Raw genomic sequence first — 13,128 nt, forward strand, 5'->3', positions numbered from 1 at the left:
CGCATGAGTTTATCCCAGGCTTTCTCTGTCATGGCTTCTTGATGGACCCGCTGAACTCACAAGTAGAGAGTCTTTTTTGCCTAATCACTTTAAAAAAGGGAGGGGGGGGAACCTCCTCACACAGTTAATCAAGGGCTATGTTAACAGAGCTAATGCACTCTGAAGTCAGGGGCTTTCAGCGCTACAGAGGGAAGCAGGCAAGCTTTTGTTCCTGTTTGCCCATACACTGTGCTACCTTCTTGACTTTAACCATGGTGGTGTAACACTGGATGCTGCCTCTCTCTGCCTCCTCCCAACACCACCCGCTTTCCATTTGGGATCCTGCCCCTCCCTACAGTGGCATCCCTACTCTCGCTGGATGCCCGTGCCCTTACATGGGAGGGAGACCTTTTCCCCTGCTGCAAGCCTCTCCTTTTCCAAACCATTTCAGAGAGTGAGTAAAACGTCACAGTGTGAAATTAATACTTTGGAGTGAGGATGAAGGTTGATAGAAGTTAAAGGTTACTGTTTGGTGGTTTGGGGAGAAACAGTCAGGGATGCCCAGACTGCCATCCATGCCCGGGAAACTAGCAGGGGGTTTGCAGCTGACCTGCTCAGGTGTGTCACCTGGACGGTATTTTTTCAGCTAGAGAATTATACAGTTATGAGGTGGCTTGTTTCAGACAGGATGCGAAAGATTTGGGATCTAGGAACGACTTGCCTGATGGGATGGAGGTCCCAGTCAGAGAGCTTTTGATTTCCAGCTCTGCCACTGCTTTACTGAATAACCTTGGGCCAGGTTGGCTTCCTCCTCGAGCCCTTGGGTTCCCTCATTTGTAAAGCAAAGGGGCACTGTGGCTCTTTTCTCTTTTGCATTTTCTTTTCAGTACTTTTAAGCTCTATGGAACAACAGGAAAAAAAATACTGTCTTGTATTAAAAAATAATCATTACAAGTAAAATTGACACGCTGTACTGAGAAAGACATTTGCTTTTTCTGAAGACCTTAAGTCTCAATGTGTAAAACGGAGAACTGAGAGTATCATTGGCCCTACTTGACCTGTCAGAAACGGAGACCAGCTGCAGGGAATTCTCCAGAGTCACCCAGGGTGTCCCCAGCTGGGAGCTGGACCCGAATTGCTGCAGCTTCTGCCTTAGCACAAAGCAGCCCCTTGCCCTCCCCGGCACGAAGGGGTGCTCGGGGTCCGGCCGCCTGACACAACCCCAAAACACACTCGTGTGCCTCAGGGAGTTTTCCTCATCTCCCAGTCTGCCTCCGCATTTCCCCCCCTGCCTGCCCGCGTTGCTGGGGTGCAGGGATGCTGCCCCAGAGCCGGAGGGAGAGGCTGGTTCCTATTTGGGAGCCTTATAAATTACAGACAGTGTGGCAGTAACAGCGGCTGCTTGGCCAGCCCTTGTTAAGCAGGAGGGGGCTTGGGGCTGCGAGCAGCATTTCCTCAGTAAAACCTTCAGTGTCTAATCAGTAAACACCTCTCCTGCTGCCTGCGCTTAATTCAGATCCCCTTTTGCCTTCGAGCTTTATCACACGTCCCACCCCGCCGCCCCGCACACGCCTTTCTTCCTTTCTATATCTTCACCTCTGGTTTTGCTTTCCTGGCCTGTTGCCGTCGCCGTGCCCTCGGTGGCCGTGGCCCAGCTGGGGCTGTGGCATGGGCCTTGCTGGGCTGAGGGTGTGTGGCGGGAAGCTGAGCCGACAGATTTTACACCCCCACTGCCCCTCCATACCTGATGAAACTCTCGTTAATTCTGTTCTCCTAATGGCCTCTCCTTTGATTTACTGAGCTGTCTGAAAGGGATTTAGAGCTCCACGGACAGGAAATTGTTATTTTAACCTGGCAGGAAAGAATTAAAAATAAATAAACAAATTATTTTTGTTCCCCCCCTCCCCTTGAAGCTCTTTGAATTACTTTAACTCTTTCTTTTCCCAGACAGCAACTAAGCAGGAGCTGTTGAGGCTGGTGGTGTCAGAAGTGTTTGCAGCCCCTGGGGTATCTTGCAGAGTATCTGCCTTGGGGAGAGGAGGCAGCAGAGCAGGATGCCAACCATCGCACAGCAGCCCTGCGGCTCCCAGCTCAGCCCTCTGCCCACAGCCGTCTCCTCTGGGGTGGCAACCAGAGCACCTGGGGCCTCCTCTGCTCCCCACCTCTGCCTCCTCTCCTGCTGCAGCCCACTCCGGCGGTGCTTGCAGGGACGCCAGGCAGATCGAAAGCTGCCAGATTAATAAAGTTCCTTGCTTTGCACTACTGCAGGCTGCTTAAGGGCAGCATTTTCAAAAGAGGTCAGCTCCCATTTAGGTATCGAAATAAGTTGGTTGCCTATTCAGGAGAGCTCAGCACGTCAAGAACTGAATGCTTTTGAAAATCTGGCTTCAATTGTGGAAGCTGAGAATTTCGAAATCTGGCCCTGGATCCTAATAGTTCTTTTGGAATTGATGTTTTCATTCATTTTCCTCATTATTTTTATGCTGGCCATTTACTTTTTGTACTTCACTCATCTGTGAAAGAAATGGCCACATGTCCCTATTTAGAGCTCACACTCTGCCTGCAGTTTTGGGGAGGTACCGTGCACTTGCTGCAACACACCTTCTCAGTCTCTGCGTAGGACTGTTCAATCTGCCTGGTGCCATGGCCAAATTTTTTGATCTCCCTTTTTTTTACCTCCCCACCTGTTGGCCCCCATCTTACAGACCTGGGACCAGCCAGCTTAGTCGTTACATCAATGTGCCTGGGTGGTCTCAGCTCACGAAGGGTCCACTACGTGTTTCTGCACCTTTGGCTCTGCCTTTCTGGCCAGAGGCTCTGCGCGACGCAGAGCTGCAGGGAGGTCTGGTTGGGAACGTCTTTGCTTACCCCTTCCCCCAGCATGGGCTCCAAGGAGCAGCTCTTTTCCATCCAAAATTTTTCCATCCTGCTGCCAAATCCATCCAGATAGGAGGAATGAGTCAGCTTTGCTCTATAGGCTTCCAGCACTGAGGAACAAGACTTTAAGTCCTACCCAAAAATATTCCTTCTGCATTGGCAGAAGGATTTCAGTCTCCAGCAAACCTTATGGTGTGAGGTCTTTTTAAGCTGAAACTAACTCAAAGTCTTTTCCAGATGAGTGTAATTAGTGGCACATCAACTTGAATATCAGCAGTGGTGTTGACAGTGTATGTTCTGGTACGGACAGACCTCGGCCACTTTTACAGCCGTGGTCAATGGTGATTTGCCCAGAACGGCTGTGGCAGAATGAAGCATGCTTTTGTGGCTGTCCTACATGGAGAAATGAACTTGAGTAACTCGGATACTCGGATGGTCTCCAAGTCAATAGCTAAAGGATCTCATACAGCAGTATGTGCTGGTTGATGTGAGGAAACCTTCAAAGACAAATTGTTGAGACTCTCTTGTCTTCTTGGGTGAGGAGAGTGAATACCAGGAAGGGTGGGATGTGTGGGGTGGAAGTTGCTGTCCTGTCACTTTGGCACTGAAGGTGACCCACAGAGGATTTTCATGTGTAATGAGGCTGTGGGTTGCAGTAGCTAGAGTCTGAGTCTCGCTGATCTTTCTGGGTACCTTCAGAGTATGCCCAGCCTGACACCCCACGGCTGAGCTCTCTCCGTTCTCCTGGCTGCCTGGTAGCCATGTCGGGCCATGCCAAGCTTGACCTAATTTACCCTGCCTCTCAGCAGGGCTTGTCATCTTGGCCTCACGACCAAGCTAACCATGACTGCATGACTCCTGGGACAGAGCTGCTTTGCTTCAAGCCCATGGGGCAGACCCACTAAGTGAGCTTACATCAGCCTGAAAAGCACCATGTGAAGATGCTCTCTGTGGCGTTTTCAAAGCTTCGGCAGAGGTGCCCATGGACGTTACCCCATAATGTGCTCTTGCACCTTTGCTGCCACCAGAGGGCAAGCACAGTCATCTGAGAGCAGCTTGGTGAGATGTCACTAAATGCTGTGGTCCCTTGCCCGCAGTATTCAGCCTTGCCTTCAACAGCTCACCGAATATCTCCTGGGGAGGCTGTGGCAGTCCTTACTTCAGGAGTTAGGAGGTTTAATTTGGGAGGTTATGCTTGAAGGGACTTGTCTCCTTTTGACTAGGGTGGTTACGAAAAGAATGTGCTTGAACAGGTCATGGCTCAAACAGTGACCACGGTGGAAGTAGGAAATGCTGCTCTGCAGGCTCCAGGTGCTCTTGAGGTTGTGGCTAATGAGCTCGTTGTGCAGAGGGAGCAGGTAACTTTAATTGCTGTTTGAGCTGGCTGCCATGGCTGGTTTGCTCTTGGGCTTCTTCCCTGCCAACATAGACATGGCACAGGAGCAATTCTGAAATGCCTTTGAGACTCACAGGTCATCTTCCTAGTGCTGCAACTGGAGGGAGCTCAGTCCTGTAGCTGTGTCATGATTTCCATAGAGGGAAGTCTCTTCTTGACTTCACCCCTTTGCCGGAGCTGAATTCAGTGTGACATCTTAGGAGTCTTCTGGGGCAGCCACTTAGACTTTTAATCCCCCTGAGCTGGCCTGTTTTCTCTAGCACTCCTTCATGACAGTCTCTCCAAAACAGCCACTGCAGTGTGCAGCTCTTCACAGCAACCTGGTTTACGATGGGTGGTCTTGGGCTTCAAGTTTTTTGGACATTGTTGGTGCTTTCAGATACAAACCTGGTGGTTTGTCCAGACGAGGTAGTTCAACTCAAAATAGGCAGTGTGTTTCAGGCAGAACAGTTAGTCTGAAATATTTCCATGGATTTGGTCTCTTAGTTTAGAATATTATGCCAAGTTAGTGTAATCCACCCTTAGGTCACTGCACTGAATTTAAAGAAATTTAGAGATGACTTTTTCTTTTTTTCCTGAAAAGATGCCCCCTCCACTTCAGAACAATTCCTTGCAGAAATGCCCTGAAAAACTTTTACGTCTCCCAAAGAGTCCCATCTGGATTGAAATATAAGTGTGCCCAGGAGCAAAATGGCCAGTGTCTCAGGAAGAGACTCTGAAACTGCAGGATCGCTTTTGTTTTCATGTAGCTCAGGACTTGTACTTTTGTGTTCAAGCTAGAATATATTCCAGACACAGCCAAGAAGTGGCAGCAACACTTAGCAAATATCTTCAGTGACACTTTGTTGGAAACGTTTGTGTTTTGCTCCTGAATATTGGTTGGTGTGTGTAGCTGGCGCAGTACAGGCGTTGACTGCACCACATCTGAAGTAGAGAAGAGGAGTACGTGGCTGTCTGAGCACACATGGATTTGTACGAAGGGTTGAGGATGGGATGTCTTGGGAGACTCACAACCATTCTTGGTGGAGAGGCTGGAGAAAAGTGCTTACATCAGTGGCTGTAGCCTCCTCAGGCTACTGGCTTGGTGAATCCCTGGGATTTTAGGGATGTCAGGGGAGGGACTCTTTATCAGGGAGTGTAGCGAGAGGACATGGGGTAATGGTTTCAAGCTGAAAAAGGGTAGATTTAGATTTAGATATTAGAAAGAAATAATTTTTTGCAAAGATGATGAGACACTGGCACAGGTTGCCCAGAGGAGCTGTGGATGCCCCTCCCTGGCAGCGTTCAAGGCCAGGCTGGATGGGGCTTGGAGCCACCTGGTCTAGTGGGAGGTGTCCCTGCCCATGGCAGGGGGTTGGGACCAGGTGATCTTTAAGATCGCTTCCAACCCTGACAATTCTATGTTTCGATGTTGGTAGAGAAGCCAGGCTGGGCTGGAAAGCAGAGGGAAGTCTAAGGGTTTCATCTATTGTGTCTCTTATCATCCACAGGAATCCACTGCCACACGTCCACTGCATCCCCTGAGGCAGCTTATGGGACCCTTCCCTGGGCACTCCAAAACACATCGCATGGGATGGCAATGACACGTGGAAAGAAGAGACCCATGTCCCCCATCCCTTGCCTCATCCTTGCAGCTGCTAGCTGTTTCGCCAAACTGAGTGAGTTTCTGTTCTTACCCATTTGTTTCATTTCACTTGTGTTTTGCTCTGGTGCTGTTTACGTAGGTGTGCCTCAAGCATGAAGTGGTTTTCTTTCTCCACTGCTTCCTCAATAGCCCTGAGCAAAGGTCTCGGTTCAAACACTGCTCCAGAGGTGAAGAGAATACAGAGTTGGGCATCTCTCTCTGGTGGTGCCAAGAAGAAATGGGGCTGGCATCTCCAAGCACTAGGTTGTGCATGTGGGGAGCTAAGGGGAAGGTGCAGCACAAGTGGAAGCAATGGGGAACACAAAATGTACCAGCACTGCAGTTTTTTTCTCTGTCCTTTCTTTTGCTGAGTCTCACAGACCTTTTCTTATACCCCTATTTTCCCCTCTATGCAGGTGAATCTCTGCAGGTCACAGTGCAACCTGCCTCCATTGTCCAAAAGCTTGGGGGTCCAGTCAGCCTGGGATGTCTTGTGGACCCCCCCAGAGTGAACCTCAGCTGGAGGCTGAATGGGAAGGAGCTGGCTGGATCAGATGAGGTGCTGGGTATCCACATCGAGCGAGGGAAACTCATCGTCACGGCTCTCAACAACCACACCGTGGGGCGATACCAGTGCATCGCTCATGTGCCCGAAGGAGTCATTGCCAGCGTACCTGCAGTGGTCACTTTAGCTAGTGAGTAGCTTTAGTCGTCTGCCATCCCCTGCATTGCTGGGGCCATCACTCGCGCATCTTGAGAGGCTCATCAGCGCTCACTTGTTCACACTGGCATCAAGGGAGTGCTCCTTTGGCTTAGGCCATTTTGTAGCATTTTTGATCATGGACAGGCTGTTGTGGCATGTTGTGGCCCAGCTGTGAACAAAGCAGTCCTGCATGGTAGGCTGCAGGCCTGTCCTGCAGTGACAGTGTCTGTAAAGACCACAAAGAGCGGGAATTAACCAAGCGATGGGGTTTGTGCACGCGGTTGGTTTCCTGACTGTCATGCTTCCCCATCTGGTTGCTGACTTCTTGACTGAGGTTACCAAAAAGTACCTGCTGGTACTGATGGCCAGACTGCTGCTTGGGCTGCTGCAGGGCTATTACCAGTGCTGGGTCAGCATGTGCTAATTTTTACCCACAGAAAGTGAAGTCCCCTGCCCTGCTTGTGCTGGGGTGGGATCTGCACTTTTTTGTGTTGCCCCTGGGTTTATGGTAGCCAAAGTACCAGCCCTCATGCTCACACTAAGGAAAGATTAGTCTGGTTGCGGTGAGGAGGCATTTCTAGGTACCTGTATTAAGGTCTGGTGGTCCTCTGTGTGCCATTGGGAAGATCCCTTGCCAAAAGGCAAGGTGAGGGAAAGGGAAGGTGGGAGAATGGTTGCACGGAGACGTTGAAGACAGAGGTTGTGCTGTTCTCATTTGGTAAAGGTGTATGCAGAAGCTGACAGGAGGCAGACACAGGAAAGCAGAGTATCTAAAAGCAGTTGTTGCAAGGTTTTTGTCTTTAAGAGTCAGGAGGTTGTATTCATTACCACTGCTGTGGTCCCGGGGGGGTGCTTGGTGCTCCCCCTTTCCAAGGCTTTGTCATCTTCCTATGAGGTTGCAGTGGCATGGCAGCAAAGAGCCACCTTGTTTTCGTGACACAGCTCTGAGCCAGGGGCTTTGCTCCTATCTCTGAGCTTACTTGCTCCTCTCTGCTGCCCTCTGGCACTGACAATGGACCAAGGAGACGTGTACTTGGGAGGGGATCTCTTAGAGTGGGGAACTTCTCGTACAGGCAGCTGGTTTTGGCTAGACATTACGCTCAAATGTGAGAAAGTGCCATATTTGGATGCATCTGAGACAGGGCAGCCTAGGCATGCTTGGAAATAGGGCGGGGGTCTGTGTGGACCACCCTTATTTAAGCAATGGAGAGTCTGATCTTCTCAGAGACCTGTGCAGTTTTTGGTGGAGCAAGCACATGCAGAGGAGGCTGCCATCCCCCTGGCAATGACAGCCCTGGGGTGTGGAAGGGGCTCCGTCTTCCTGGCAAGGGGAAGTTTGGGGCTAAGCCTTAAGAAAATGAAGAAGTGAAGATGTTTGTGCAAAGTAGGGGCTGGCTTTGCTTTAAAGCCAAAAACTATTGGCTTGTCACTGATACATTAATCAGGAATGAAATGTTTAGGCCGGACCGGGTGGGAGGAGGAGGAGGTGAGGGAAAGTGAAGGGAGAGCTGCTGAGCTCTGAAGGAGGGTGGGAGGGGGTTGTCACAGGGCCGAATCTGTCGAGGGATTTGGCCTGAGCCCCATGCTGAGATTAAGTTTCGGAGAACACATTCCAGAGCAGAAAGGGGGCTGTGTGTGCTGGTGGCCTGATAGAGGGAAGGAGAGGAGGGGAGAGGTGGATGGGATTACCAAGGGCATGGTTTGCATTTAAGAGAGCAGGTTGTGCACAGCTTCTCAGCCTGATCAATTCCTTCTTAGACTGATCCTCTTTTCTTTTTTTTTTCCCCTCACCCCAACCCACCACCACCAGCTCTGTCTGCTGGGACAAAGCATGGCTGTTTGACCTATTGGTCTGCTGTGGTCTAGCATCAGTAGTGGGTGGGAAACCGGTCCTAGCGAACCGGAAGGTCCCACCGTGTTCCTCGGGAATAATCAAAGCCACAACTGAGGAGCCCTCTCCAAGAGCCAAATCGCCTTCAGCTACCAGAGGGAGAGAGAGGTCAGTGCAGGAAAGACGTGGGGCTGAAGGTGTAGGAGGGAAAACTGGAGGGCTTCGAATAACCAGTTTCATGTTTGTGAGCTATAGTCTGCTTTCAGCAGTGGCTTTGCAGTGGTCTGAAATAACAGGGGGCACCAATTTTGGGAGGGAATGAGTGGTAGCAGATGTGCCACAGGCTCTCACTCCTGCTCCAGACCTCCTCCACAGGGCCTTGCTGTGATCTGGTTCAGTGGGGACCATGGTCCTGGCTGTGGAGAGGGGAGCCCTCGGCAGGTCAGCGTTGCACTTGATACATGTCTTCCAGATCACCTGCTAGGCTGAAAGAAAACCCTCTGCAAGTCTTAGCCCCCACCCAAAAATTATTCTAGGGGGCTGGGGGAGGAGTGAAACTAGAATGTGAATGAAAGCAGCAGAGAGGGATGGGTATGTGGACATATTTCAAGATTTAAGTTTATTTCGGAAGAGGACCTGGAGTGTCTTACCAGGTTTCATGGGGTGGTTGTAACTTCATCTGGCCAACTTTTAGGCTATTTCCACTCCTGTCTCTCTGCCTCCTTTGGGGAAAACACCCAGGCTGCTCATGTCTGGTCTCTCAGAGCCTCCTCATGCTTTGCTGACAGTCAGCGAGCAGGTAACCATCGCTGCAGAGCTGGCAGCCACAGCATAGCCTTGAGACTGATACCTCCTTCTGCCATCTGTGGCACAGCAATGCCAAGTCCATCCCTACTCTCCCTAGCTTGGAGGGCTGGTTGAAACTAGCATTTAATTACTCCAGCAGAGATAAAATATCTATTGTACAGCTGAGGGGCGGAGGGAGGGGGGATTTGCAGAAAGAGGAAGGTTTCTTAAAGCAACCAAAGGAGCAGCTCTTCGGGCACTGCTTGGGCTTTTTTTGAGTCCAGTTAGAGCTGACCTGGTGCTCCAGGATCCCACACTCAACCTTGGCAGCCTGTGGCACATCAGTGCAGATCGATTCCTCCTGATTGCTGCTGGCCTGGCCCTGCGTAGCCGTGAGACAGCCCTTGGGGCTGGTGGTGATGGACTGGAGTCTGGGACAGCTTAAATGGATGGGGCAGGGATATTCCTGTTTTTCCATCCAGGCCTTCACATGGCTGAGAGCTGCAAGGAAAAGAAAGGTATTTTCTCTGCCCGCTTCCAGGTTGCAAAGTTGTCAAACTGCCTGAGGGTCCAGCCCCTTGGCTGGAGGTGCTATATGAAAAAGGCTGCAGCAGGCTCTGATGGGGCTGGATAAATCCACCAGGGATATGAACATGGCACTGTGGGCTGCTCCTGCAACAGCAAAAGGCTTGGAAGGTTGAGAGCCTTCGGTGGGGCTCACAGGGCAGCTGAAGTGTGGGGCTGGAGCAAAGCTGGTGGGCAGAGGTGGTGAAAGCCTTCAGCTGTGTGCATGGAAAATCAGTGCAGTGAGCACAACAGCAAGCCTGACCTGGATAGACATGACATTTAAGAACAAAACAACAAAAAAAAATACGGATGAGGAATGCAGCCAAGGAATTCCGCCTGCTCCAGGGCGTACCCTGTGGCCAGGGACGAGAGGAGTGCAGGGTGTGTGTGTCCTGGGGACGCTGTGGGAGAAGGGAGGCTCCTCTCCATTGACAGTGAGGGCAACTTCAGCTTTGTGGCAGCTGTTGGGGGAAGCCGGGCCTCAGCATGCAGCGCTCGCAGGCAGTGCCCCTGCGCCGGGTCGGGCTGGGCATCCCCCAGGAATTTGCAGCTGCTTTCTGAAGACAGCCCCATTCATTTTCCTCCATCCAGGCCTCTCCCCTGATGGCTCCCCAGAGGCAATGGCAGGAGGGAGGGAAGCGGGGGGCCGCTGCGTGCTGGAAAAGCATTTGCTGAGCAGGCATGGGGGGCTCTGGCCCTGAGGGCAGAGGTGGCGTGAAGAGAGGAGAGAAGGAAAACACAGGTGGTGTTCGGGGAGCCAGCAGAGCTGTGGCATAAGGGCTGCGAGATGGGCCAGGGGTGACCTGGGAGAGTGGGGCTGGGGCATAGTAGGGGGCGAATGTGCTTGGGTCTGTGTGAGCAGGGGGGAGACTGGGGGGCTGCGTCTGTCCTAGCAGGGAGAGAGGGGGCTGGTGGTGACAGTGCCAGTACCGAGGCTCCTGCAGTGACAGGGAGTGAGAGCAGTAGCCCCAGACTGCTCTGACAGGAGAGGGGGAATTAGTGGAAGGTGCTTGCCCTCAAGCTGGAGGACTCCCATTCCTGCACATTCCCCTTCCTGGGATCTTTCCCTTCCCTCCCTCACCCTTCCCTACAGCAGGGACGACTTTCACCTTGAGGGCCGGCATTTTATTTACTACTGCTTCTTCTCCCGAGTTATTTATGGTCTCACATGCATTTAATCCAGTCTGTCTCGCCTGCTTTGTTGCTTGGCCCCCAGCCCTGGGATTCAGCTGGTTTGCCTCCCTGATGACAGCAGCACAGCCAGACACAGGGCTGACCCTCCCTGTGCACCGGCTCACCCCATCACACCTCAGAGTGGGGCACAAATGGACACAAGCGATGGCATTTGGTTGCATCGCTTTCTAAACAAAAGAAAGGGGGGAAAAGAAGATAAAACAAGCTCTGTTAGCTGGGGCAGCACGCTGTCTGTCCACAGCACCTCTTGGCCAGTGGCTGGTGGGTGGTGACTTGCTGCTTCACTGGGATCAAGAGTGTCTTTTAAGGACAAGGACATGGGCTGGCACGCCAGGCGCCACCATGTGAAAAGAAAAACCCAGCCAGTGGAGAGGGGATGTGGTTTCTCCGAGTTGCAGCGGGAGTTAGGCTCGGGGTGCAAATTGCATGTTAGACGAGAAGGGGGTGAGTGCTGCATCTGTGCTCGGCACTGAGCCGCTCCTCCACCCCTACCGGCACGGCGCTGCCTGGTGGGTGGAAGGCATCCATGGCCCCACAAATCTTGGGGGCGGCTCATTTGAAGCCCCTAGGATGAAGCTGGGTGTCCCAGCACAGCGCAGCACCATCCGTGTTGCTGTGCTGGGGGCCGGTTGATGGGATGTGTGAGGGGAGGGCTTGTCCAGCTCAAGGAGGGGGCCGGGAGTGCTCCCGACCACCCCTTGCTGGCTGTAGCCGACCCATCGGTGTTAATGCAGGGCTGTGTGCGCCTGTACCAGCGGGGAGCGTAGCAGCTGAGACAACCCGTGGCCAAAACCCACTGACAAATAAAACAGTCTTGTTTGCTGTGGGGGAGCAGGAATTTAGGGGAGTAATTTGGCAGGAAGCTCATACACTTGCGTATTGGAAAATAGTTTGTCCCGGTGCCCGGGCGATGTTTTTCCCCTCTCCCCTGCCAGTTTCACTCCTCCAGTGGTGCCCAGTTCTTGCTCCTCCAGGTTTCCTTTCCTTCCATTCTTTCCCCCTCCATCCACACCTTCACCCCACGGCTGGTCTGGGAGGGGAAGGCAGGAAGAGCCAGGGGTCCCGCTCCTCCGCTGCGTGGCTGCAGCACTCACAGCTGTGAGTGTGGGGGGCTGAGCTGCCAGCTGGGGGGCTGCACACAAGAGATCCCCCCATCTGCCCAGCCCAAGGTTGTCCTGGAGGTCCCTCAGCACGGGAACATCATTTTCCATCTCCCTAAGCTCCCTGGTGGGCTTTGGCGTGCTGGAGCCCGGGGTCTGCTCTTCTTCTGGGCTCATGGGCCCCTTCTCCTCTTCAGGGTCTGTGCGTGAGTGTGTGTGTGTGTGTGCGCATATCCCTGCCAGCATTGCTGGAGCCTATGCCTTGGCTCTGAAATCTTAATTTGGCTGTGATGAATCCAGACCACCAAGGCGCACATTAATTTTCCTGATGCTCGTTTATATTTTGTTGATCGGAGGAATATGCGTGATGTGGGCAGGCAGACGCTGAGCTTTCGCCTCTTCTCCACCTCTTTCCATTTCTGTGGCTCTTGCTATTTTATTCCTTGATCAAATATAAAAAGCAGGGAGGAGAAAATATCCAGCACCCTTCCCCAACCCAGCAGCAGCTTTCGTTGTTGGAGGAGCGTGAGGCACTGCCAGCTTTTCACAAGTTAAGAGTTAACCTTCATCTGGCTTTAATACCCAGTGGAAACATGGCTCCCCTCCTCAGCTTGTCTTAAAGGATTAATCACATTTCTGAAGTTCACCCCTATTCCTTCTTTTTATTATTATTTTTTTTAATTAAATGATGCCAAGAAATTCCTGAAGTATTAAGCATGTTCGCTGCAAATCATTTTTATGACATTGCAAAACCTCCCCTTTTCTTTTCAACCTCCTCCTCTTCCCTCAGATCTGGGCCCGGGAACGCTAGCTCCCCCAGCAGCCGCCCGGCAGCCCCTCCGCGCCGCGCTCGGGGAGGCTTTCTCGCCGTCTTGCCAAGAGGGCTGGTTTTTATTTAAACTCCATAAAGGATCTTGCTTTAATCAGAAAGTCTGCTTGAGAAATTTCATGTCACTTTTCCATGACTGTGGGTGGGAGAAGCTTGGAGCCAGAGTTGTCTTTTTGCTCTTGGAGCGCTGCTACATTTCCCAGAGAACAAAAACACATTTTTTCACTGGCTGGGGCTGCCGA

At 52.0% G+C, this 13,128-nt stretch overlaps 1 protein-coding gene across 1 annotated transcript in view; it reads left to right on the forward strand.

Moving 5' to 3' along the window:
• The first annotated feature begins 5,825 nt into the window (after nt 1-5,825).
• BOC (BOC cell adhesion associated, oncogene regulated) overlaps nt 5,826-13,128 on the forward strand; it is a 23,276-nt gene continuing 15,973 nt past the window's right edge. The window contains exons 1-2 of the mRNA XM_009867096.1: nt 5,826-5,910; nt 6,293-6,571. Of these exons, the coding sequence (XP_009865398.1) occupies nt 5,826-5,910; nt 6,293-6,571 (364 nt within the window). The remainder of the gene's footprint in view (nt 5,911-6,292; nt 6,572-13,128) is intronic.

This window comes from Apaloderma vittatum, unplaced genomic scaffold (assembly GCF_000703405.1).
Source record: "Apaloderma vittatum isolate BGI_N311 unplaced genomic scaffold, ASM70340v1 scaffold12853, whole genome shotgun sequence".
Lineage (NCBI taxonomy): Eukaryota > Metazoa > Chordata > Aves > Trogoniformes > Trogonidae > Apaloderma > Apaloderma vittatum.